The sequence below is a fragment of the Felis catus genome, chromosome B2 (assembly GCF_018350175.1).
Source record: "Felis catus isolate Fca126 chromosome B2, F.catus_Fca126_mat1.0, whole genome shotgun sequence".
Taxonomy (NCBI): domain Eukaryota; kingdom Metazoa; phylum Chordata; class Mammalia; order Carnivora; family Felidae; genus Felis; species Felis catus.
The window spans coordinates 75,890,269-75,916,312 of NC_058372.1; the positions used below are offsets into that span (position 1 = coordinate 75,890,269).

General features: G+C 36.5%; 1 protein-coding gene across 1 annotated transcript in view; it reads right to left on the bottom strand.

Annotated features, from left to right (window-relative positions):
* Window positions 1-4,933: 4,933 nt before the first annotated feature.
* The window catches only part of TBX18 (T-box transcription factor 18), an 85,093-nt gene continuing 63,982 nt past the window's right edge, over window positions 4,934-26,044 (bottom strand). Inside the window, exon 7 of the mRNA XM_045057807.1 lies at window positions 4,934-7,579. Coding sequence (XP_044913742.1) covers window positions 7,459-7,579 — 121 coding nt within the window. The 3' untranslated portion in view covers window positions 4,934-7,458. The remainder of the gene's footprint in view (window positions 7,580-26,044) is intronic.

The window sequence follows — 26,044 nt, forward strand, 5'->3', positions numbered from 1 at the left end:
ACTAGTTGGAAGTAATCTCACTAATGAAAATTTTGTGACATAGTACTATTTAATTTTTTTTCAACCATTCAATATTCATTCAATTTATTCAAACATTCAATGACTTTAATAGGCCAAAAAAGCCACTTATTTAATATATTTATTGCTTAGCAGAAATACTTGAGGGATTTGTTTTAATGAAGACTAAAGCATATTGTAAGTGCTAAAAATTTAAGTAGCAGCTCCCAACCAAGAACTCTGCATATAGTAGGTATCTAATAAATGTCCTGAATTTTTAAAATATGTCTATTGAAAAATATTGCAATCTTCAGGTTAAACGTAACAGACTGAACATATATGCTGATATTTATCCCCTTCTGAAACTCTAAGAAAATGGTAATAAAACAATAAGTAGATAGATGATAGATAGATAGATAGATAGATAGATAAGGTATAAGCCACAGGGACTAAGAAAACATCAAAGAAAATGAAAGCAAAAACCTCAACAAAAATTGAAGAAAATCTGAAGGAAGAGTGAAAATTGATTTCACAGAGTAGAGAACTCAGAAACTCACATGCTTACAGGGGAGGAAGCCATTACATAAGTAATCCATGCCACTGAACTGGGACAGGACCAGGAATTGGGGGTCCAAGGTTTCTACAGAAGCTAAGGTCAGAGGCAGACATGAAAACAGGATAATTGGTTGAAAGTCTACACTGAGACCCCTCCAGGTCCTTTCCCTGGTCCAGCAAGGTGGAAATTTACTCTCTGGAGAAGGCTCTCACTTGGAATACAGAGATCTAAACAAACAAAAGTAAACAGAACTGAAGGAAACAGAACAATGGACAGAGCTGAGACCATTGTAAAATACTAACATTTTTGTCAATAAGATAAAATCGTGCATCCATGAAACAATGGAATGTTACTGAAAAATAATGAGGCCATTCAGAGTAGATAAACTCATTGAAATGTAAAACATATCAAAATAAAGATTTCAATGGAAGAGATGAAAAGTAAAGTTGAGGAAATAGCCCCAAATTAAGACAAAAAGACGGAAAACAGGGAGCAAAAGATTAAAAAAAACACACATTTTGTTCAGAGGGCAGTCAGTATGTAGCCAGTAGGAATTCCAGAAAGAATAAACAAACAAAAACTAGAGGGAAGTCGTAAATAAATAAATAAATAAATAAATAAATAAATAAATATCACATTCTGAAGTGGGAAAAAAAAAAACTAGAAGGAAGTAAAGGATGTGATCTCCAGATTTAAAAGGATCCACCAAGTGTCCTGAGCAAATATGAGAAAGAGCTATATTGAAGCAAATCACTATGAAATACTGCATCACCTAGGTATTAGGAGAAGATACTAAAAAAATACCAAAGAAACAAAGCAAAACTAAACAGAGACAAAAACAAACAAACGAAAATCAGTTTACATACAAAATAGAAGACATGAAATAGCATCAGACTTCATAAAAGGAGGGGCGCCTGGGTGGCTCATTTGCTTAGACGTCTGACTCTTGATTTCAGCTTAAGTCATGACCTCACCATTTGTAAGATAGAACATCAAGTCAGGTTTTGTGCTGACAGCCCAGAGCCTGCTTGGCATTCTCTCTCCCTCTCTCTGCTCCTCCTCCACTTGCTCATGTGCTCTCTCTCACACTCTCTCCTTCTCAAAAATAAACAAATAAACATTAAAAAAAAAAGACTTCATGAAAAGAAACTCTACTCACTGGAAGACAATAGAGGAATGCTTTCAGGAGATGGTTCAAGATAGTGGCATAGGATGATCCCAAACTCACCTCCTCCCAAGGACATACCAAATCTATGGCTACATATGGAACAAATCCCTCTGGAAAAGACCTGAAAACTAGCTGCATAGTTCCCCCCATGACAAAGGATAAAAGGGCCACATCAAGACAGGTAGGAGAAGCAGAGATGTGGTCTTACCAAAAACTAGTCCCAGACTCCTTGGTGACCCACAATTGGGAGGGATCTCATGAATATGGAGCTTCCCCCAGAGGAGAGAGAGGATCAGGCCCTATACCAGCCACACCAACCCTTGGGACCTGCACAGGAGAGATGAGCCCCCAAAATATCTGGCTTTGCAAACTAAGGAGGCTTGTATCCAGGACATACAAAGGGCTGTGGGGAACTGAGGTTTGTCTATTATAGGGCTCCCGCAAAAACTCACTCACCCTGGGACCCAATACAAAAGCAGCAGTTTGAAAAGTGCATAGACTTTATGTGAGGGAGATTCATTTGCTAATTTTAAAGTGTCTGCCAATGGGCAGGGGCCTGTTAGGACCCTCTCCAGGGACAGAGGCACTGGTAGGTGCCCTTTTTGCACTCTCCTTCTACCTTGCTATCAGTGGTGGTCATGTGCAGTTACTGCACTGTCCCTTAGCCAGGGCGTGCTCTGCCCCTGCATTCTTCCATCCCCATGCTAAAATCCACAGGCACACCCAGGCCCTGATCTCTCCCACTGCTCTGCTGAAGCTGACATTCATGCACAGCCCACAGAGGATGCTTCTTACTCTCCTAGCTCTGGTGGCCAGGAGGCTTGTGTTCCTGGGCTCTACAGGACTGAAACAATCAGAGAGACAGTTCATGGCAGCCAACTATGCTAGGGCACCACCCAGACAGCAGACTGAAACACACTTCACGCTGCCTGTGAGTAAGACCTATTTACTTGTCCTGAAGCTTCGGCCTGAGGAGCAGCCTCAGGTTTGCCACACATCTGTAGGATACACAGATGCTCTCAGGGAATGAAGGCCAGGGGTTCCATTTTGTACACTCCCTTGGTCTTGCTACAGCTTGCTGGTACCTCTGAGAAAGAAGCTTCTACACTTGTCTGGAGCCCAGATTTTTGCAACTGTGGCCCATGGGACACCTCCAGATAGCTTGGTCTGGAGGCCACTAGGGATTACGATTGTATCCCCACAGGACCATACAAGATTTGCATATTTTAAAAGGTACTACCTGAGGATCTGGCTTCCAATCAAGTCTGAAACTAGGTGCTGACTGAGATTCCTCCTTTTGGACCCCAGACAAGTCTTTGCATACCATCAACAACTGGGACCTACCAAAAATTAATCAGGTGGTTTAGATAATCACAAAGGTTCCACAGACAACCAAGGGCTAGGGCAAGGTTGAATGATACGTTGCGTTGATTACATAAGAAATGCTTTCAAATTCTGAGGCGAAATAAAATTACTTTTAACCTAGTTTCTACACACAGCCAAACTATCAATCAAGTGAGGGTGTAGAACAAAGGCATAAGGTTAAAAAATGTCCTTTCTTGGGAAACTATGTCCTTTCATGTCCTTTCTTGGGAAACTATAATGAGAATAACAAATGCTTATATAATATCCAGTGTTTGCCAGGCAATGTTCTAAGCTTTTTATATATAGTAACTCACTCACTCCTTACAGGATTTATGTGAGGTTGAGAAACACAGAGGTAGAAATTCTTGTCCAATCGTGACCCCCGTTAGTAAATGGGGCACATGGGTTATGAATCCCAGCAGCCCTTGTCCAGAGTTGCTGCTGTTACTGTCCTGATACATGTCTCCTCAGAAACACAGGGGAAAGGCATGAGATGCAATCAAATTATATTATGTGCCTCAGCTGTGAGTAATGGTCACATGGTCATAAGGGAAAACTTGAACACTGATTTAACAAAAGCTATATAACTACTTTGAGTTGTGTGGAGAAGTGTGAGTGTGTGTATTTGTGTGTGTAAGGGTATGTGTTAGGAGTAACTTGAAAGTCAAATTCTCACCTTTCATAGTGCAAAGTAAAGATAATCTCTCAAACTGAAAAATCAAGCTGATTCATTTCTGCCTAACCCATACAAAGGACTCAGTAAATGTTCATGAATAAATAAAATGTTCCAAATCTCTATCTTGCTTTCATATGTACATTTACATGGCAGTGTAATTGAAAGACATGACAAGCCAAGACTACACTGTACGTTAGCTAACTTGAGAATAAAAAAAAAAAAAAAACTAAAAGAAAATAAATATGGGGGGAAAAAGAAAGACATGACAAAGGTTTTATCTACCTGTGACATGCTATGTGTGTGATGGATTTATGTTAATGACAAATTTATGTAAAAAATAGCAAATATGCATGATTCTATAGTTCTATATTTTAAAGAATAGACTCTGCATGTATGTATCTATATAATTACGAACATATAGGTTGATATATGTAAAATAAGATCTCTGCAAAGATGAACTCTAAGATGCTATCAGTGGAGAACGGGACTGGGAAGAAGAAAATTTTTTATTTTACATCCTGCTGCATTTCCAAAAATTTTGCAATGAGTAAACTGCCACCAATTATATATATATATATATATATATATATATATATATATATATATATATATACACTTTTAATTTTAAGCATCCAAATCTTCTGTTGTGCTCTTAATACCTTGAGTTTATTTACATATTGCTTTAGCCAAGTATGAAAGTTGGCCAGTTTCAGATGAGAATAGACTGAATAAGGGACATCATTATCATCAGGGACATCACTCACTTAGAGATCCTGAAAAAAACTGTGGGTCATGACTAAACTACTGAGCTCTAGGTACAAGAACTGAAAAACTGAGAAGCTGTTTTGCTGGCAGCTATGAACCCAATAAAATCCCGACATGTTGACATTTCTCTGGCTTCCAAGTCAATAGCAGTCAGGTGGGAGCATGCCAAACAACAGGGCAATAAAACCCGAATAGATAGGTCTCTTTGCATGTCGTCCCCTGCTGCCAGTGTCCAATGTGTAAGGCAATGAAAAGGCAGCCAATGGGCTTTTTGGTTCCCAACCAGAACCTTTGCAAAGATTCCTAGACACACACTCCTGTTGTATTATCCAAAGTCCTGGGTGGGCTCCTTCACAAAACAAGCATTTCAGAGGAGAGGAGAAAGATATACCAAGGCTCCAAAATGTTTGCTTCCTATATTTGTTTTTTAATGTATTTATTCTAATTTCAAGGTAGGGTTTTACTCATTCCTTCCCCATCCCCCCCAAAATTTAGTGAGGGAGAAAGAGTAAAGCCAAGGAGACTTGTTCTTCACATACACCTCATGTTGGGGGTGGGGTGGGGTGGAGGGTTGTTTGGGGGTTCTGTTTGGGTAATGTCCTAGACAAGGCATATGGTTGGTTGCGTACACACAGAGTGGGGAAGAAAGCATCGCTGATCCTTTAATGGGAAAAACTTAAAGTAAACAGAGTTTTTCATCTTCGTTATGCCAAGAGCTGGAATAATAAATACAGATAGGAGATAGCCTCATACTTCAAATAATTTGTTGACACTAAGTTCACAAACTCAGCCTGTTCCTATTTGTGCAGTTGTTAACCATAAGGACAGTCGTAACCCTTGCTGGGCCCTGGACAAGCGCCTTGCCAGTCACCACTCACATCAGCCCAGCCTTGAAGACTAAAATTAGTTGACACTGCCCAAGTGTCCAAACTGTGATCGATCATCTCAACTTTCAGGGCAGACCCTTGAGTTTGATTGACAGATCAAAATGGCAACTATCTGGTTGGAGAGTCAAAGGTCATGCTGCATCTGTATCTTATGATAAACAATGCTGCCAAGAAAAGAACAGAGAAAAAGGAATAAAGACGAGCTGGAAAAAACACCAGAATGACAAAAACATTCATTGCTTAAGTTTAACTATGCAAGATATTTAATAAAACTGTCTTTCTAAAGTTTATGTATCAATGATTTCTCTCATGTATTAGGAGCAAAATAATTCCAAATGTTTCAAAATTATGCTTGTGTCTTAAGCTTTTTGTGTCAGTCCTTTTGGAAATGATCTAAGATGTGTAGTCTACAAGGCTGGGTCTACCAACATCCAAATTTTAAAAGTTTATTTATTTATGTTGAGAGAGAGAAAGAGAGCGAGCAAGCAGGGGAGGGGCAGAGAGTGAAGGGCAGAGAGAATCCCAAGCAGGCTCTGCACTATCAGTGTGGAGCCCAATGTGGGGCTGGAACTCACGAACCATGAGATCATGACCTGAGCCGAAATCAAGAGTCAGACACTTAACCGTCTGAGCCACTCAGGTACCGTCCCCTCACATCCAAGTATTATAGGAGAAGTAAAATATAGAGTAAATGTTTGAAACAAATAATGACAAATTCCTACATACAGATTTTTGTGAATAGTGAGATGTTTTGACAGAAGGTGGGACAGAGTATCTGAACATCTTTAAGCTTAAATATTTTTTCAAAACAATCCAATATTTTTTTTTCTCAGCAGAGCCCATCTTCCTCATCCCTTATTCCTTCCTTAACCCACTCCATTTGGGCTTTTCTTCTTAACTTTTCAGTGGAACTGCATTTATCAAAGTCACCAATAAACTAAAACTTGCCAAAGTCAACATCAGTTTATCGCTCCTTAGCCTCTAGACAGTACTGGATGTAGTTTATTACTCCATCCTACCCAAAATATTTTGTGCTATAGCCCATAACACTGTAATTGCTGGTTTGGTTTTCCTCCTTTCTCATAACTGAATCTGGAAATGCCCTTCAGGACCTCTGTCTACCACCTTGTCTCTGTAATTCTTTTCCTGGGTGTTCTTATCAGGTCCACGCCTTTCGATGGTACTTCTACACTGGTGATTCTCGAATTCCTATTTCCAGCCTGACTAATCTCTTAAGCTCTAGGTTCATATATCTAATTGCTACTTGACAAGTCTGGTTGTCTGATTTTCATTGCATAATTAACATGGACCAAACAGAACTATCAATTCTCATCCTTCTCCCCTAATTCACTGTCCCCAAGTCTTCTCCATCTTGATAAATGACACCATCATCCATCTAGTTGCTCAGGCTAAAAGCCAGGAGTGATCCTTAATCCTCCTTTTCCTCTCACATCCCATTTCCACTTCATCAACCTGTTTTCTTAGCTCTACTTCTAACATATAGTTTGATTCTGTCCACGGCTCCCCCTCCTCATTCCTACCACCTTTACGGAAGTTAGTCCCAGACCTCACCACAACATCCTTGTACCCAGTCTTGTTGCCTCCACATTTCCCTTCTATAGTCTACCCTTCACAAATATGCTAGTAAACTCTTGGAGCATAAACCAGACCTTGGTACTCCTCAGTATTTTTTTGCTGATTAACAGAGGTCAAGCCTGTGCTACTATCTGTGAATAGAAAAAGGTCACAATTCAATACAGGAAATAGACATGCACACTGTACCTCTAACCAAAATCAGAATGGCAGGGTCTAAACTAACAGTATGAATAAAATTGAAGAAATTAATTTTTACTAGAGTCTTAATGGTTGACACAGAGCTGGCCTAGATAAATTACTGGTTGTTCTTTCATTCATTTTTTTGAGCACACACCATACCCTGAACTGTGTTTCACAGAGAAAAGTATATTTGAGTTGAGCAGAATAAACAGGACTTCAGAGAAATATTCTCTGCCAAGGGACAAACATGGCAATATACAAAAGCAATTTACATGTACTTTTGAGAATCTTGTGTAGTCCAGTGTGCTGGAATCAAGGCCATGGCTGGGGAAACCACATGGCTGGAGACAGAACACACGAAGGTTGGGAGGGTCCATATAATGTTGGGCCTGGAAGACACAGATAGGCCAGAGAGTCTAGAATTAACCTGAGGGCAATAGTAATCATCAAAGGTGGTTTGTTTTGTTCTATTTTTTTGAGTAATATGATCAGCTTTGTATTTTACATTTTTACTCAGGAGCCAGGATGAAGGATGATTTAGTGGGAACAGGACACAGAATCAAGAAGAGTTAGGAAGCTGTTGTAGTATTTTAGACAAAAGATGGTACAGACCTAAATTGGAATGGGAGCAGTGAGAATTGAAGAGTAAGAATAGTATTAGGAAAAAAAATCACAAACTGGCAGCTTGCAAATCCAATCTTGTCATACACATTTTGTTTGAATTATGCAACATAATTTTGTTTTGCCTGAACTCATTGCCAAGATTTTAAAATCCAGAGACTTCACACAAAATCTAAATTTCCAACTTCTCTTTAGAAATCTTAGACCTGCAGTCCTAAAACACATTCCTGATCACAACCTTACCAGGCAGTAAGAAGCACATGTTCTTTTCTTTGGGCAGTAGACACTGCCCTCTCCACCTGGCCACATCCCCTATGGCCTGTTTCACTTGATCCATCAGACCCTTATAGGCATTTCAGAAATATCTGACATAATCTGAGAAAATTAACAGACCCAAGTGGTTGCTGGGTGTGGAGAATAAGGGAGGAGGGGCAGATTCACCTGCAGGAGGGAGCAGCTGGAAATGCAACTACCTGATATAGGGTTCACAGGAGAAGAAACAGGTTTGAGGAGTAAGATCATTAGTTCAGTTTGGGACACGCTCAGTGAATATATTATTAAATTAATCTATCTTCCGGTTAACTGTTATTAAAGGAAAAACTGTCTTCTATTATAAGCTTTTAAAAACAGATGACTCTCCATTAAAGCAACCTGTTAATTCTCTTTCATTCTGCCAAAAAAGGTCTTTGATCCAAAACATATAAATATACTGTGTGCATGAAGAGATGTCATTTTAATCAAATTTACATTTGAAGTGTCATAAGGAATTTTTATTCTTCCTGTCATTATTTATGTAAAGGAAACTATTGCCAAAATTAAAGGGAAAGGAAATTAGCTTTTCTAGTTAATGTCATAGGACATGAAACATTTCAATCTGATGGAATGAAGAATTGGAAGATTTTTGAAAAACTGTACAGAGTTCATTTAATCTTACTAAAAAGGACTATAGAGTAAGATATTGAAAGGCTGGTTGTTGCTTTTTTTTTCCCTAATGAGGAAAAATGCCAAGATAAATGAGTTTTAGCCCTGAAATTAGAAACAGATTGTTTATAGAGAGTTCATAGGTTATTCCACATTGCAGAATGTTCTCTCTCCTCCTTCCTCCTCATCACTCATAGTACTTAAAGGTCCAGCCTCAGCCATACCTGGTTCATTGAGATGTCACAGAATCATCTAATCCACATCCACCTTTCCTTCTCTAAACGCTTTCTTCTAGTTTCTGCAACCAAGAGTTCAGCATTCCTCCTTTCCCCTAGTGGTTCATTAGTCTCTGTTTTACTTCTTCAGTAAGTCAGTAACTTCACCAAAGAAGAAAACATAGCTATGATTCCTCTCGGACCCAGAATACTGTGCACACACTAAGTGCCCGGTAAATACTTTTTTCTGGTTGAGAGATAAGATTAAGGGGTAATATAGCACAGGTTCTGGATGCAGCCTGACCCCAGCTCCTTCACTTACTAGTGTATAATGTGGGCAAGTTGTTTAACCACCCCCCCCCCCCCGCTGCAATCTCATCATTGGTAAATGACAGAACTTATGTCATAAGGCTGTTGGGATGATAGAAATGTTAACATATTGAATGCACTTAAACCTAGCATGTAGTAAACTCTCAATAAATGTTACTATTATTATAAATCTAGGCTCTGATGCAAACGGTCTGGTTTTGGATAAATCATTGCATCTTCCTATGACGCAGTTGTTTCTTCTGGAAAATAGGGACCCTAGTAGTACCTGCTGAATGGAGTTTTTCAGCAATTAAATGAAGTGATGTATGTAAAGTATTCTTTGAATAATGCCTGTCATATAGGAGGAGGTCAACAAATATCGGCCATTGTTATTATCATTACCCGTATTCCATTTATACCAAAGCAACCAGTCCACTGACAGGGGTAGGGGCCTGAAGGGAAGGAAGTGTACTGAGATGGAGAAAAAAACAATCAGGATTTCTGGCATCAGGTAGAAATCTTGTGATCTCCAACAATGTTCTCAGATATTTTTAAATAACCCTTTTTCCAAGGAAGAACGGTCAATTTCTTACAATAAATGAAAAGCTGGCCTCATGTGGATAGTTCAATTTAGCAAAGTAGTAAAAGCTCAGTGATTTACTATACCCTCATCAGTAATCATCTGGACAAAAACAAGGCTGAGAATTATCACTGCAAATATATGGGGGTAAGGTTTGCTAAGCAAATTAATTGTGTGAAAAATAGTTTTAAAATATCTAATTATTTTTTTATTCAAATATAGTTAACGTATAGTATTATATTGGTTTTAGGTATACGAAATAATGATTCAACAATTCTATACATTCCTCAGTGTTCATTGAGATAAGTGTATCTAATTACTTTTTAGAATAAATTGAGTTTCTGTAGGTTAGACATACACACTTATGCATAAGAAATTGATATGCTAATCCCAAACAATCAATTTCTCAACCTTTATTATTTGGAAATATTTTTACAATCTAGTTTTAGTAAGCCTGCATCTTAAAAGTAATAAAATGTGATTTTAAGAATTTAACAAACGTATAAGCATTAGTATAATTTAAAATAATTATATTAATTCAGCATAAAACCATTTAATACCAACTATGTGTCAAGTTCTTTCCAATATCATTTCATTTAACTTAGTAATACCCTTGCCAGTATGTATTATTATCCCAGGATTAATGAAGGCTAAGTAACTTGACCTGGGTCACTCAGATCATCCAGTTGAACTAGGATCAGAAATCAGGTCTGTCTATTCTAAAATTTATGTTCTCTTTCTATATCATGTTCCATTTACAAAATGTTTGATCTAAAAATGTGCTGTCCACCAAATATGTATTTATTTGACCAGCTCTGTGTCACCAACTTTATGTAGTGTATTTGACTGATTGACTCCTGGCTATTTCAAAAAATTTGAATGTGTCCTCATGGGACAACAAATTTCCTCTATAGGCTACATTCAAAGAGTGGACAATACATGCCCATAGGCTATATTTCAAAAATACAATGGGCAGAAAAAAAACAGTACAAAAGAATGGAGATAGGATTCCATTTGTATGAAGTTCAAGAACAGACAAAATTAATGCATAGTGATTTAAATCATATCAGATTTGCTGAGGGCAGTGCAGTAGGGGAGATAGGGTGGGAAACGGATAATTGAGAAGGGGTAGGAAGAGAACTTTCTGAAGTGAAAGAAATGTTCTAAATTTCAATTGGGGTTGTCATAACATAAGCAAATACATTTTTCAAAACTCATCAAATGTACATTAGAATATAGAAAAATCTTTAAATAAAATAGAAAAGAAGACTTGGTATGTAAAAAAATGAGAGAAATTCCTGATATCATAGCAAACATAATAAATTTAATGGACAATATTAGTCCCCCAAATAGCTGTGTTATCTTAATACAAAAAAATAGAATTTAAGGGGTGCCTGGATGGCTCAGTTGGTTAAGGGTCCAACTTCAGCTCAGGGCATGACCTCATGGTTCATGAGTTCGAGTCCCACATCAGGCTCTCTGCTGTTTACACGGAGCCCGCTTCAGATCCTCTGTCCCCCCCTCTGCCCCTCTCCAACTTGCATTCTCTCTATCAAAAATAAACATTAAAAAAAGCAGAATTTAAGATAATAAACATCATAAAGTCTAAAGAAGGATATTATGTATTATGTAGAAAAAACAGTAATATAAAATATTGCTATAAAATATAAAAGAGAGCAGACATGTACAAATATGTATGTATTTAATATAGAACAATGGAAATTAATTAATAATCTAGAGATTTGGAGGTTTAACACATCGCTCTCAAAGTTACAGTTCAAGAAATAAAGAAAATATGAAACACAAGTAGCATTATTAATAGATTAAGCAACTAGTAAAGAGAGAAGCATATTCTTTTTTAAAATTTAATTGTATTTTAATTCCAGTGTTAACATACAGTGTTATATTAATTTCAGGTGTACAATATAGGTATTCAACATTTCTATGTATTACTCAGTGCTCATCAAGATCAATGTACTTTTAATCCCCTTCAGCTATTTCCCCCATCTGCTCAATCCACCACCCCTCTGGTAACCCTCTGTTCTCTAGAGTAAAGAGTCTGTTTTTTGGCTTCTCTCTCTTTTTCTTCCTTTGTTCATTTGCTTTGTTTCTTAATTCCACATATAAATGAGATCATATGGTATTTGTCTTTCTCTGACTGGCTTATTTCACTTAGCATTATACCCTCTAGGTCCATCCATGTTGTTGCAAATGGTAAGTTTTCATTCTTTTTATGGCTGAATAATATTCCATTATATATATATATATATATATATATATATATATATAATATATAATAGTAATAGTATATACACTATATATAGTATATATAATAGTAATAGTATATACTGTATAATATATATAATAGTATAGTATATAGTATATAGTGTATATATATATATATATATATATACATATATACACATATATATATATATACTACTTCTTCCTTATCCATTCAATGACTGATGGATATTTAGGCTGCTTCCATAACTTGGCTATTGTAAATAATGCTTCTATAAACAAAGGGGTGCATTTATCCCTTCAAATTAGTATTTCTGTATTCTTTGGATAATTATTCAGTACTGTAATTACTGGACCATAGGGTAGCTCTATTTTTAATTTTTTGAGGAACCTCCATACTGTCTTCCACAGTGGCTGCACCAGTTTGCATTCCCATCAACAGTGCAAGAGGGTTCCCCTTAATCCACATCTTTGCCAACACCCATTGTTTCCTATGTTTTTGATTTTAGCCATTCTGAAAGGTGTGAGGTGATATCTCACTCTAGTTTTGATTTGCATTTCCCTGATGATGAGTGATACTGAGTGATGATGATCTTTTCATGTGTCTGTTGGCCACCTTTGGAGAAATGTCTGTTTATGTCTTCTGCCTTTTTTTAATTGGGTTATTTCTTTTTAAAAATTTTAAAGTTTATTTATTTATTTTGAGAAAGAGAGCATGTGTGCACATGTGAGTAAGGGACGGGCAGAGAAAGAGAATCCCAAGCAGGCTCTGTGCTTGTCAGCACAGAGAAGATGTGGGGATTGATCCCAAGAACCATGAGATCATGACCTGAGTGGAAATCAAGTCACACACTTAACTGACTGAGCCACCCAGGTGTCCCAAATTAGATTTTTTTAAAAATTTTTAAATGTTTATTTATTTTTGAGAGAGAGAAAGAGAGAGACAGAGTGTAAGAGGGGGCGGGCAGAGAGAGGGAGACACAAAATCCAAAGCAGGCTCCAGGCTATACACTGTCAGCACAGAGCCCAACATGGAGCCTGAACCCACGAGCCATGAGATCATGACCTGAGCCGAAGTTGGACACCCAAATGACTGAGCCACCTGGGCACCCCTTAAATTAGATTATTTCTTTTGTGGGTGTTGAGTTGTATAAGTTGTTTATATATTTTGGATTCTAACCCTTTATCAGATACATCATTGACAAATATCTTCTCACATCCAGTAGGTTGCCTTTTAGTTTTGTTTTCTTCACTATGAAGAAGCTTTTCATTTAGATGTAGTCCCAATAGTCTATATTTGCTTTTATTTTCCTTGCTTCAGGTGACAAATCTAGAAAAACGTTGCTACAGCCTAAGTCAAGAGACATTATTGCCTGTGCTCTCTTCTAGAATTTTTATGGATTCAGGTATCTCATTTAGGTCTTTAAACCATTTTGAATTTATTTTTGTGTATGGTGTAAGGAAGTGGTCCAGTTTCTTCTTTAACATGTAGCTGACCAGTTTTCCCAACACCATTTATTGAAGAGACTGTCTTTTGTTTTGTTTTTGTTTTTAGAGAGAGAGAGAGCACAGTTTATTTCTGGGTTTTCTATCTGTTCCCTTGATCTATATGTTTATTTTTGTACCAGTATCATACTGTTTTGATTACTATTGCTTTGTAGTATAACTTGAAGTCTAGAATTCTGATACCTCCAGCTGTGCTTTTCTTTTTCAAGATTGCTTTAGATATATGGCATCTTTTGTGGTTCCATAAAAATTTTAGGATTTTTGCTCTAGTTCTGTGTAAAATGCTGTTGGTATTTTGATAGAGATAGCATTAAATCTGTAGATTTCTTTGAATAGTACAGACATTTTAACAATATTTGTTCTTCCAATCCATGAGCATGGAATGTCTTTCCATCTCTTTGTGTCATCTTCAATTTCTTTCATTAATGTTTTATAGTTTTCAGAGTACAGTACTTTCACTTCTTTTAAGTTTATTCCTAGGTATCTTATTGGTTTTGGTGCAATTGTAAATGGGATTTTCCTGATTTTTCTTTCTACTGCTTTATTATTATTGTATGGAAATGTAGTGGATTTCTATGCATTGATTCTGAATCCTCTGACTTTACTGGATTCATTTATCAGTTCTAGCATTTTTCGGTAGAGTCTTTAAGGTTTTCTATATATAGTATCATGTCATCTGCAAGTAGTAAAAGTTTTAGTTCTTCCTTACCAATTTGAACGACTTTTATTCCTTTCTATTGTCTGATTGCTGTGGCCAGGACTTTCAGTACTATGTTGCATAAAAGTGGTGAGAATGGACATTCTTGTCTTATTCCTGATTTTAGGGGAAAAGCTCTCAGTTTTTCTCCATTGTGTATGATGTTAACTGTGGGTTTTCATATTATGTTTATCTACTATGTTGAGGTATGTTCCCTCTAAACCTTACTTTGTTGAGGGTTTTAATAATGAATAGATGTACTTTGTCGAATGCTGTTTTGGCATCTATTGAAATAATTACATGGTTTTTATCCTTTCTCTTATTGATATGATATAACGAGTTGATTGATTTGTGAATATTGAACCACCCTTACATCCTAGGAATAAATCCCACTTGATAGTGGTGAGTGATTTTTTAAATATATTGTTGGATTCAGTTTGCTAATGTTTACTTGAGGACTTTTGCATCTACACTCATTAGAGATATTGTCCTGTAGTTCTCTTCTTTTTGTGGTGTCTTTATGTGATTTTGGAATCAGGTTAATGCTGGCCTCATAGAATGAATTTGGAAGTTTTCCTTCTTCTTCTGTTTTTTGGGGGGAAAGTTTGAGAAGAATAGATATTAACTCTTCTTTAAATGTTTGGTATAATTCACCTATGAACCCATCTCATCCAGGGCTTTTGTTTGTTGGGTTTTTTGATTACTGATTCAATTACATTGCTGAAAATTAGTGTGTTCAAATTTTTATTTCTTCCTGCTTCAGTTTTGTTAGTTTATATATGTTTCTAGGAATTTAGCCCTTTCTTCTAGGTTGTCCTATTTTTTGGTATATAATTTTTCATAATATTCTTTTATAATCCTTTGTATGTATGTGGTATTGGTTGTTATTTCTTCTCTTATTTCTGATTTTATTTGTTTGAGTCATATTTTTTTGATAAGCCTAGATGGAGGTTTATCAATCTTGTTGATCTTTTCAAAGAACCAGCACCTGGTTTTATTTATCTGTTCTATTGTTTTTTTTAATTTCTGTATCATTTATTTCTACTCTAATCTTTATTGTTTCCTTCCTTTTCTGGTTTTGGGTTTTATTTGTTCTTCTTTGTCTAGCTCCTTTAGGTGTAAAGTTAGGCTGTTTATTTGAGATTTTCTTGTTACTCAAGGTAGGCCTATATTGCTATAAATTTCCCTCTTAGGACTGCTTTTGCTGTATCCAAAAGATTCTGGACCATTGTGTTTTCATTTTCATTTGTCTCCATGTATGTTTTGATTTCTTCTTTGATTTCTTGGTTGACCCATTCATTATTTAATAGCATGTTATTTAACCTCCACATATTTGTGCTCTTCCCAGATTTTTCCTTGTGATTCATTTCTAGTTTCACTGCACTGTGGTCAGAAAAGATGCATGGCGTAACTTTGATCTTTGTGAATTTGTTGAGACTTGTTTTGTGCCCTAATATGTGATGTCTTCTGGAGAATCTTTCATGTGCACTTGAAAAGAATGTGTATTCTGCTTTTTCAGGATGGAATCTTCTGAATGTACCTATTAAATACATCTGGTCAAATGCATCCAGAGCCATTGTTTCCTTGTTGATTTTCTCTTTAGATGATCTGTCCATTGATTTAAGTAGAGTGTTGGAAGTCTCCTATTGTTACTGTAGTGCTGTCAATTAGTTGCTTTATATTTGTTATTTTTTAACTGTTTTTGTATTTGGGTGTTTTCATGTTGGGTGCATAAATATTTACAATTATTATGTCTTCTTGTTGGATTGTGTCCTTTATTATTATATAGTGTCTTTCTTTGTCTTTGTTACAGTCTTTGTTTTAAAGTATATTTTGTCTGATAGAAGTATGTCTACCCTAGCTTTCTTTCTGTATCCATTTGCATGATAAATTTTTCTCCATCCCCTCATTTTCAATCTGTGTGTGTCTTTAGGTCTGAAATTAGTCTCTTGTAAGCAGTATATAAATGGGTCTTGTGTTTTTATCCATTCTGTCATCCTATGTCTTTTGATTGGGGTATTTAGTCCATTTACATTCAAAGTAATTATTGACAGGTGTGTATGTATTGTCATTTTGTTATTTATTTCTGCTTGTTTTTATAGATTTTCTCTGTTACTTTCTTCCCTTGCTCTCTTCTCTCACCATAAGTTGGCTTTCTTTAGTGATATATTTTCTCCTTGTTTTTTGCATATCTATTACTGTTTTTTGATTTGTGGTTACCATTTGGTTAGCATATACCATCTTCTGCATATAGCAGTCTATATCAAGTTGATAGTCACTTAAGTTTGAGCCCATTCTTCACTTCTCCCTGCCCTGATGCTTTTGACATATGGTGTCATACTTTACATCCGCTTATTTTGTGAATCTTTTGACTGATTTCTACAGATATACTTATTTTTACTGCTTTTGTGATTCCTACTTTTTTTACTCCTTTTTTTTCTGTCCACTCGTAGAGTCCTCTTTATCATTTCTTGTAGGGCTAGTTTAGTGGTCATGAACTCCTTTACCTTTAGCTTCTCTGGGAAACTCTTTATCTCTCCTTCTATTCTGAAAGATAGCCTTGCTAGATAGAGTAACCTTGGCTGCAAATATATTTTTGTTTTTTTTTTTTTCTTTCAGCACTTTGAACATATCATGCCACTCCCTTCAGGCCTGTAAAGTTTCCACTGAAATATCTGCTGATAGTCTTAAGGGGTTTCCTTTGTATGTTACTGTCTTCTTTTCTTTTGCTGCTTTAAAAATTCTCTTTATCACTACTTTTTGACATTTTAATTACTATGTGTATTGGTGTGGACCCCCTTGAGTTGAATTTGGGGGGAATCTCTGTGCTTCCCTGGATCTGGATATCTGTTGTGTTCCTCAGATCAGGAAAATTTCAACTGTTATTTCTTCAAATAAATTTTCTGCCCACTTTTCTCTCTCTTCTTCTTCTGACATCCCTATAATGTGAATGTTATTATGCTTGAAGAAGTCTGAGTTCCCTAAGTTTATTCTCATTTTGCATATTCTTTCTTCTCTCACTTGCTCAGCTTGATTACTTTCCATTACTCTGTCCTCCAGGATGCTAATTCATTCTTCTGCTTCTTCTAGCCTGCCCTTTATTCCATTATTTTTAATTTAATTTATTGTGTTCTTCATTTCTGATTGGTTCTTTTTTATGTTTATGTTTATGTTAGGTAGCTAGGTATCTTGGTAAGGGTCTCACTGATGTCCTCCACCCTTTTCTCAGATCTGGTGAGTATCTTTATGATCATTCAGGCATATTACTTGTATTCATTTCATTTAGGTCTCTTGCTGATTTTGTCATGTTCTTTCATTTGAGACATATTTCTCTGTCTACTCATCTTATCTAACTCTCTGTGTCTGTTTCTGTCTGTTAGGAAAGTTAGCTAGCTCTTCCTTTCAAAAGTAGTGGGCAGGCCATGCACTTTAAAAAAAATTTTTTTAATGTTTATTTATTTTTGAGAGACAGAGCATGAGCAGGTGAGTGGCAGAGAGAGAGGGAGACACAGAATCTGAAGCAGGTTCCAGGCTCCGAGCTGTATGCACAGAGCCCAATGAGGGGCTTGAACTCATGAGCCGTGAGATTATGACCCGAGCTGAGTCAGACACTTAACTGACTGAACCACCCAGGCGCCCCTACTTTTAACAAAGTGGTGCTGGTCCTTTGCCAGAGGGGATGTGCCTCCTCCACTGAGATGAGGCCTGCACAAGTAGGGTACACAGTTGCCTGCAAGTTGTACATGCCAGTCCTCTTGCACAAGGGACATGCAGCTGCCAAGACCAAGGCAGCCAGGGCTGGGTGTGCCCTTAATGAAAGGTGACAGGCAGTTGCTGCCCTTGAGACTGAGGCCCCCAAAAGCAAGCAGTTGACAGATGCAGTGTTGGCAAGGTTTGCACTGGTGTTCTGGGGGAGGAGACCCGCAGCCCCTGGGACTGAGGCGGGCCTGGCTGGAAGGGGCAAGGCATGGTATAAGCAAGTTAGGTAGCTAGTTCTTGCAGGTGGCCAAATGTTTATGCTGAAGGGGAGTAAGGGAAATGGCACCTGCCAGTTCCTTTGCTCCTGGAGGGACTCCCAGGTAAATCTATCCCTCTGGGACACATTCTTTAATTAGTAAATAACTCTTCCTCTCCTATGCCCCAGGCACTTTTAAGACTGCTGCTCCTATGCTGTATCTCCAGGGGCTGTTTCGTGTGCTGTCTCTTTAAGTATGTGGACTCGGTTTCCTGTTGCCTTCTGATTTTTAAAGTTCAAGGCTTTAAGGCCTGTTCCTTGTGAGAACTCACAAAATCTGGCCCCTCTGGTTTTCTTTTTTTATTTTTTTTATTAAAAATTTTTTTTAATGTTTATTTATTTTTGAGTAAGAGAGACAGAGTGTGAGCAGAGGAGGGGTGTAGAAAGAGAGGGAGACACAGAACATCCAAAGCAGGCTCCAGACTCTGAGCTGTGAGCACAGAGCCCCATGTGCCCATGAACCCTGATATCATCACCTGAGTTGAAGTCAGACACTTAACCGACTGAGCCACCCAGGTGCCCCATGGTTTTCAAAGCCAAATATTATGGTTATTTGTCTTCCCTGTGTGTGCTCCCCAGTGTGAGGGTTGAGGGTCTATTTCTCTCCCCTCTCCACCTGTGGCTTCCTCTTGGGGATGCTCTGCCCTTCCTACCCTCTTCCATGTGGCTTCTTCTCTACATTCAGTCATGAAGTTTGTTCTACCAGTCTCTGGTGTTATTTATACCAATGTGAGTCTTAACTAGTTGTACCTATGGGACAAGGTGAGCTTAGAGTATTCCTGCTCTGCCATCTTCCCCAGAAATTGAAATATACTCTTTTTTGAGAATAAAAAAATTCCACAAAATTGTACTAGGAATATGTAAAACCAAAATCAATTATGCAGAATTAATTTCATACAGTTCACACAGGCTACATTCATTGACACTAATGCAACAAAATCAGAAATCAATAACAAAGGATCACCAAAATAATGTAGAAACTTAAAGAAAAAGAAAACTACAACATAAATCTTAGGTTAAAAAAGGATATTTCAAGGAAAGTATGTAATATAGAGAATTGAAAAACAAGAAAGCACTATATATCAAAATTTGTGAGAAACAGGAAGTTTAAATGATCAAATGCTTTTATCATAAAGTAAAACTGAAAACAGTAAGTTCAAGCTTCAACACAGAAGCTAGGAAAAGAACAGTAGAGTAAACTACCTGCAAATAACCATCTCTGTCACCCAGAAAAAACAAGAAGGAAGAACACAAAAAGGAAACAATAGTAATTAATGAAATAAGCAACAACAAAAGATTAATAAAACTAAAACTGGCTCTTACAAAGATCAAAGTGATAAACTTATGATAAGACTAACAAATTACAATAGAGAAAAAGCTGTAAATAAAAGGGAGGTAACAATAAATAGAGATTTTTAAAACTACAAAAGAATGTTATGAATGAAATATGCTAATAAATATGAAAGCACAGACAAAATGGGATACATTTCTGAAAAAATATAAATTGTCATAATTAGCACAAAAAATTTTTAAATATTGAATAGACCAATAATCTCAACAAAAATAAAAGTTTAAACAATTTTTTTACTTTGCCACCTCCAATAGAACCAGGGTTAGTTATTTTACGAGGTGAATTTTATAAAATTTTTAAGACACAGAAAATCTCTATTTTATACAAGTTATTTTGGAAAAAAAAAAAAGAAACTGTGTGATTTACCTTATGAAACTAGCATGAAATGTAATTCAAAAGTAAATCTTCACTCCAAAATAAGATAAAAGCAAATCAAAAAGAGAAAATATGGGCTCATTTTACTTATGAACTTACATATGAGAATTCTAAATAAATAGTATGTAAATAAATCCAAAAGAATATTAAAAATAATTTGGGATGCCAGGGTAGCTCAGTTGGTTAGGTGTCTGACTCTTGCTTTCAGCTCAGATCATGATCTCATGGTTGTGATATCAAGCCCCACACTGGGCTCTGCACTGAGCATGGAACCTGCTTGAGATTCTCTTTCCCTCTCTCTCTGCCCTTACCCCATCACATGTGTGCGCACATGCAAAAATAAGTGAATAAACATTTAAAAAAATAATTCTACGGATTCAAGGTTTAACATGAGAAAATCTATCAGGGTATTTGGCATATTACTGGGAAAAAACAGGAAATCATATCATTATTTTAATAAATAAAGAAAAATATCCAATAAAGCTCAGCATATATTTAGTTTGTTTTTAAAGAAAACTCTCAAAACTGGGAATAGATGGGAATATTTTTAACATAACAAAGACAATCTACCCAGTAAAGCAGATCAAATTACAAAAGCAAGAGGGAAATTTTAGGAATATTGCATGAAAGCCAAGAACAAAATAAGGATGCCTGCTATTATTTAGATTAAAAAAAAAGGAAGTCCTCACAAATACAGTAAGACAAAAAAAGAAATAGTAGGTATTTGGAGATACAGATATTAACTCTATACAGGACTCTAAATAAACCAACAGGCATTAGAATTAACATTAGGGCTCAATAATGTTGCCAGATATAAGGTCAATTTATAAAAACTTTACCTTTATATCACCAATAACCAATAGGAAAATATAAAATGTGCAACAAAATTTCTAAAACAGGTAAGAAATTTAATTTTTTTATAGTAAAACGGGCTCCTGTGTGGCTCAGTTGGTTAAACGTCTGACTTCAGCTCAGGTCATGCTCTCATGGCTCATGGGTTCAAGCCTCACATTGGGCTCTGTGCTGATAGCTCAGAGCCCAAAGCTTGCTTCAGATTCTGTGTCTCCCTCTCTGTCTGCCCCTTTCCCACTCATGCTCTGTCTTTATCTCTCAAAAATAAATAAACATTAAAAAATAATAATTATTTATAGTACCACAAATTTTAACTCTGTTCAAGGACATAAAAGAAATCCAGAAGGAAAGAAAAGATTTTCACATGTGAGCTGATTTAACAGTCAGATAGGTTAACTTTTTCTGAATTAATATAAAATTCTGTTGCAAATTCAAAGTCATTCTCATACACCGCTAGTGAGAATATAAAACGTTACAACTCTTTTTCCATTCGTTTGGCAGTTTGTAAGAAAGATACACATACATCCACCATAGGTCCTAGCCGTTCCACTCTATTTATTTACCCGAGAGAAATGAAAGCATATGTCCATACAAAGACTTTATTTGTAAAAGTCAAGAACTTAAAACAATGGTGATGCACTGCAATAGATGGTTGTTCTTCTGCTGGTGGTATATCTATACAAATGAATACTATCCAGCAATACAAAGGAATGAGCTATTAATACACATACCAGAGAGAACTTCCAAAATAACTTTGCTGAGTGATAGAGCACAGCAAAACAAGAGTACGTACTGGATTTTTTTCCCATTTTTTTTAAATTCTAAAAAGACACTAACTGATGGGGATGGAAGACAGATCAGTGATTGCCTGGAAGCTGGACGGGTTTGAATCCCATTTCTGTCTCCTGAAATACTTAGAAAATGGGAGACAGCTTGAGTCAAACTCTTCTTGACACGCCTCCTTACCAGACAATGTGGGATTAATCATACCCCATGCACATGCATACGTGTACACACACACACACACACACACACACACACACACACACCCTACGCTCCACTGCCCTGTTTTGGTTTGTTATTGTTGTTGTTTTGGCATTTGTTTATTTTCTCTAAAGGAGCTTAATCCAGAACTTAACATGAATGGTGTCATACAAGTCCCACTGCACTTGGTGCCATGATCTACCCAGAGTAAATGGTAAGAGGTTGTTTGTTCCCTGGGGCATTTCTGGCATGAGGAGTCACCGCTAGAAAAGACCCTGCTTCTGTGCTCCTCGAACCAGAGACCCAGTCTTATCATTTCTTATGTATCCTCTCAAAGGCACCTAACCCAGAGTTCTGCACACAGCTGGTGCTCCAAAAGTGCTCTTAACATTTTGAAACATGAAGAACAGCAATTGATTTTTACCACGTGAATCTGATTTGGACTACAACACTATTGCACCCACTTGACAAACTGCAAACTGAAGACCCAGGGTGTATAGACAGCACCTGGCCAGCTTCTGTAAGAAGGGGCCTCTGGAACGACTGTTTTGTCAACTCAACAAAGAACTATACAGGCATATAGACATATATAGCAATGAAATAGCTAGTATAATGAACATGTAAAGATCAGTAGAATGGGCTAGAGTCTTAAGTGCCTAAAGAATGTAAGAAAGCATGAATCTATGAGCTGAAAATCCTAGGCTCAAACCCAGTGGTTCCACTTCAAACAGTGTGAGCTGGGGTAGATCATATCCTCTCTCAGAAGTTCAGTTTCATCTTTAAAATAGCTATACAACACACACAAATATCAAGCAATTTGATGCAATACATAATGTTTAATTAAATGATAAGGCTTGTGATCCAACCTATGATAGGTCACATTTCTGCTCTAAGGCTGTTTCATCTTTAAACTAAGAGTAATATATATATTTATTATTTATATATATATTTACATGTATAAATATTTATATAATAAAAATATATATTTGATTATTTATATATATATATACTTTTAAGAATCCAGTGACAGAAGTATGAATATATCTCTCACTGGATTCTTAAAAGTACCATTAGTATAATATCTAGTATTTAACTAATTTTATAGAGTTTACAAAGCAGTTTCATCTTAACTATCTAGTTTTACTTCTTTAACTTTTTTTTTTAACCATCTAGTTTTGATCCTGAAAGCTTCACTGTGAGGTTAATATTATTATTCCCATTTTTGTATTACTCATTTTCCACTAGATTTTAAATTCCATGGGAGCCTGGACTTTGTCTTGTGTATCACTGTATCCCCAGAACCTAATATACTACCTGAAACATTGTGGGCACTTAGAATAACAAAAAATTAAAAAATTAGGGCTCAGAGATATTGTGACTTGCTTAACCTAGGACCAACAGGAAGAGCTTTTCTACTTGAGCTCTTATAGGACAGAATAATGTTACGGTTTGATGCCTTATATAAAGAACTAGAAAGTAAAACCACTTCATTTATTCCATCTGAAACTGGTTTCGATAATCTACAACCAAATGGCAAGTAGATAATGCTAAAGGACCTATTCATATTTTTAATGAAATCACTTTGGGAATTATACATAGAAAAGAATATCTATCGAGAGATTTTTTTTCCTCTGTAATATATATTTACAAGACATAGTTTCGAGGCTTAACAAACAAAGGCTATCCATTTTTAACAGTGTTTTGAAAGCTTAGGGTATTACTCAAAACAAAAACTCTTATGCTTCCCTGAAGAGGAAATGTATACAAAGAAAGTAGCCAAATGTGACAGTGTAGGCTGGGAAGAGATATGTCCTTAAATAGGTAACTGGGAAGCAACAGATCACATAACAGAGGAAATTTACTGGAGTTTTAATTTTAAAGCTAAAAAGCAGCTTGTGAATAACTTAAAAGTAACCTCTTTGTAGACAAACCAAAACTAGTACTTGTTTTGTAAATATCTTGAAAGGGTAAAGATGAAACCAGAATAAAGCTAGTGGTCACTATACAAGTTGAGTAAAAGTTAACATATTATACCTATCATGAGTTTTTTGGAAAAATCTTACTATTGACCTTCTCTGTGTTTACATCATCTCTTACCAACATATCTAATTTGTAGGAACACATTATTGAGGAATCTAATTTTTCCAAAAATGAATAACTGGGCTCATTCATGTTTTTGTGTTATTTCCCTTCTCAGTAACCTTACTGTAAGGGCTCAGTTAACCACAGTGCAGTGACTCCTTTGTCCACCTGGTGGAAACACTTGGAATTGCAGGAATAGTTTTCAGAGGAGCAAACCCCTTTAACACATAGCTAAAGGAAACCCAGATGTCCATTCACGTATTCAACAATTAGGATGTACTAAAAAAAAAAAAAATGAGATGATAGAACATAAAGATGAATTTCAGTGGCAACAAAGATGTAAAAGGTTTAAAACTACATTGTATACTGATGTAGCAAAGGGTTTAAATGCAACTGTGAAGTGACTAGCTTATCACATTTAATTATTAAATCCAAAGTACTACATTCTAGCAATGTTTGCTCTGGTTGCACATCTATCAGCACATTAATTAAAGCCTTATTTCTTAAAATAGGATTCCAGTTTTTGTGAGATGAATTTAGCCCAATATACATCTCACAAAGATCATTTGTCTACTCCTGATGGTGTTCGGCCAGTTTGAGTACCTGTTGCAACAGAGAGTTGCCGAAAGAAAGAAAGAAAGAAAGAAAGAAAGAAAGAAAGAAAGAAAGAAAGAAAGAAAGAAAGAAAGAAAAAAGAAAGAAAGAAAGAGAGAGAGAGAGAGAAAGAAAAAGATCCTGTGTTCTGATGAGCAATTAATACAGGATGAGCATTATTCATTTTTCTTGGATACAGCTCAATTTCACCATTCCTCAGGGGAGGAAAAACCCAAATTTATTTTATTTTGCAACAACATAATCTAAAACACTCTAACCTGTGAACTGCAATGCTTCTTTTAAAACCTGTTGAAAACTGTGATTTTGCTGACTAGTTCAAAACAGTTGCAAATGCATAGTCTATAATTTAGGGCCTGAGCAAATTAAGACTATTTCCTGGCCTGCCCAAGGCCACAGAAGTTGCTATAATAGGCTCTGGAGCCAGTTTGCAAGGGGATTAGTGGATGCATGAAAGCTTTCTTAAAATGCACATTTTCTTTTTGTTTGTTTCTGTATCAGGAATACAGAATGAACCAAGAACCCATACACAGAACTTCATCTCTTGGTTAAGATGCAAACACTTGATTTAGAGATGCTTTTCTCTTTCGACCCAACTCTCATCTTGAAAAAGGAGGCACTCAGGGCACCTGGGAAGCTCAGTCGGTTAAGTGTCTGACTCTTTTTTTTTAATATCTCAATTTTTTAAAGGCTTTATTTATTTATTTTGAGAGAGAGAGCACAAGTTAGGGAAGGGAAGAGAGAGAGGAAGAATCCCAAGCAGGCTCTGTGCTGTCAGCACAGAACTTAATATGGGGCTCAAACACATGAACTGTGAGATCATGACCTGAGCAGAAATCAAAAGTCAGACACTTAACCAACTGAGCCACCCAGGTTCCCCATTGACTCTTGATTTCAGCTCAAGTCATGATCTCAATGGTTTGTGGGTTCGAGCTCCACACTGGGCTCTGTGCTGAGAGCACAGAGCCTGACTGCAATTCTCTCCCTCTCTCTCTGCCCCTCCTCCACTTGCTCTGTCTCTCTGAATGAATGAATAAATGAATGAATGAATGAATGAATGAATAAATAAATTTAATTAATAAAATAAATAAATAAATAGAAATAAGAGGCACTGATGTGCTGGTCTATGTGTAATCAGCCAACTGGCTAAGGTGATAAAATGGCCACACCAGAAATCCACTTTCCAAGCAGTCTATTGAAAAGTTTCAGGCAAACTCATCCAGTAAAAACATAGCTACAGATACAAATAAGTTTTAGATCCATATTCATTCATCCAGGATTTAAAAAAATTTTTACTCAAACATTTACTGAGCATATACCAGTACCAGACACTTGGTCAGTTCTTGGGATACAATGAAGATGAAAATTGCACTCAAGGAGCTTCCTGTCTGGTAACTGAAAGCCTAGATTTTATTCTCGCTGAGCTTCTTAACACTGTCTGCAGACCCCTCCAGAACTGCCCACTGAAGCACACTTTCTCGGTAATACTT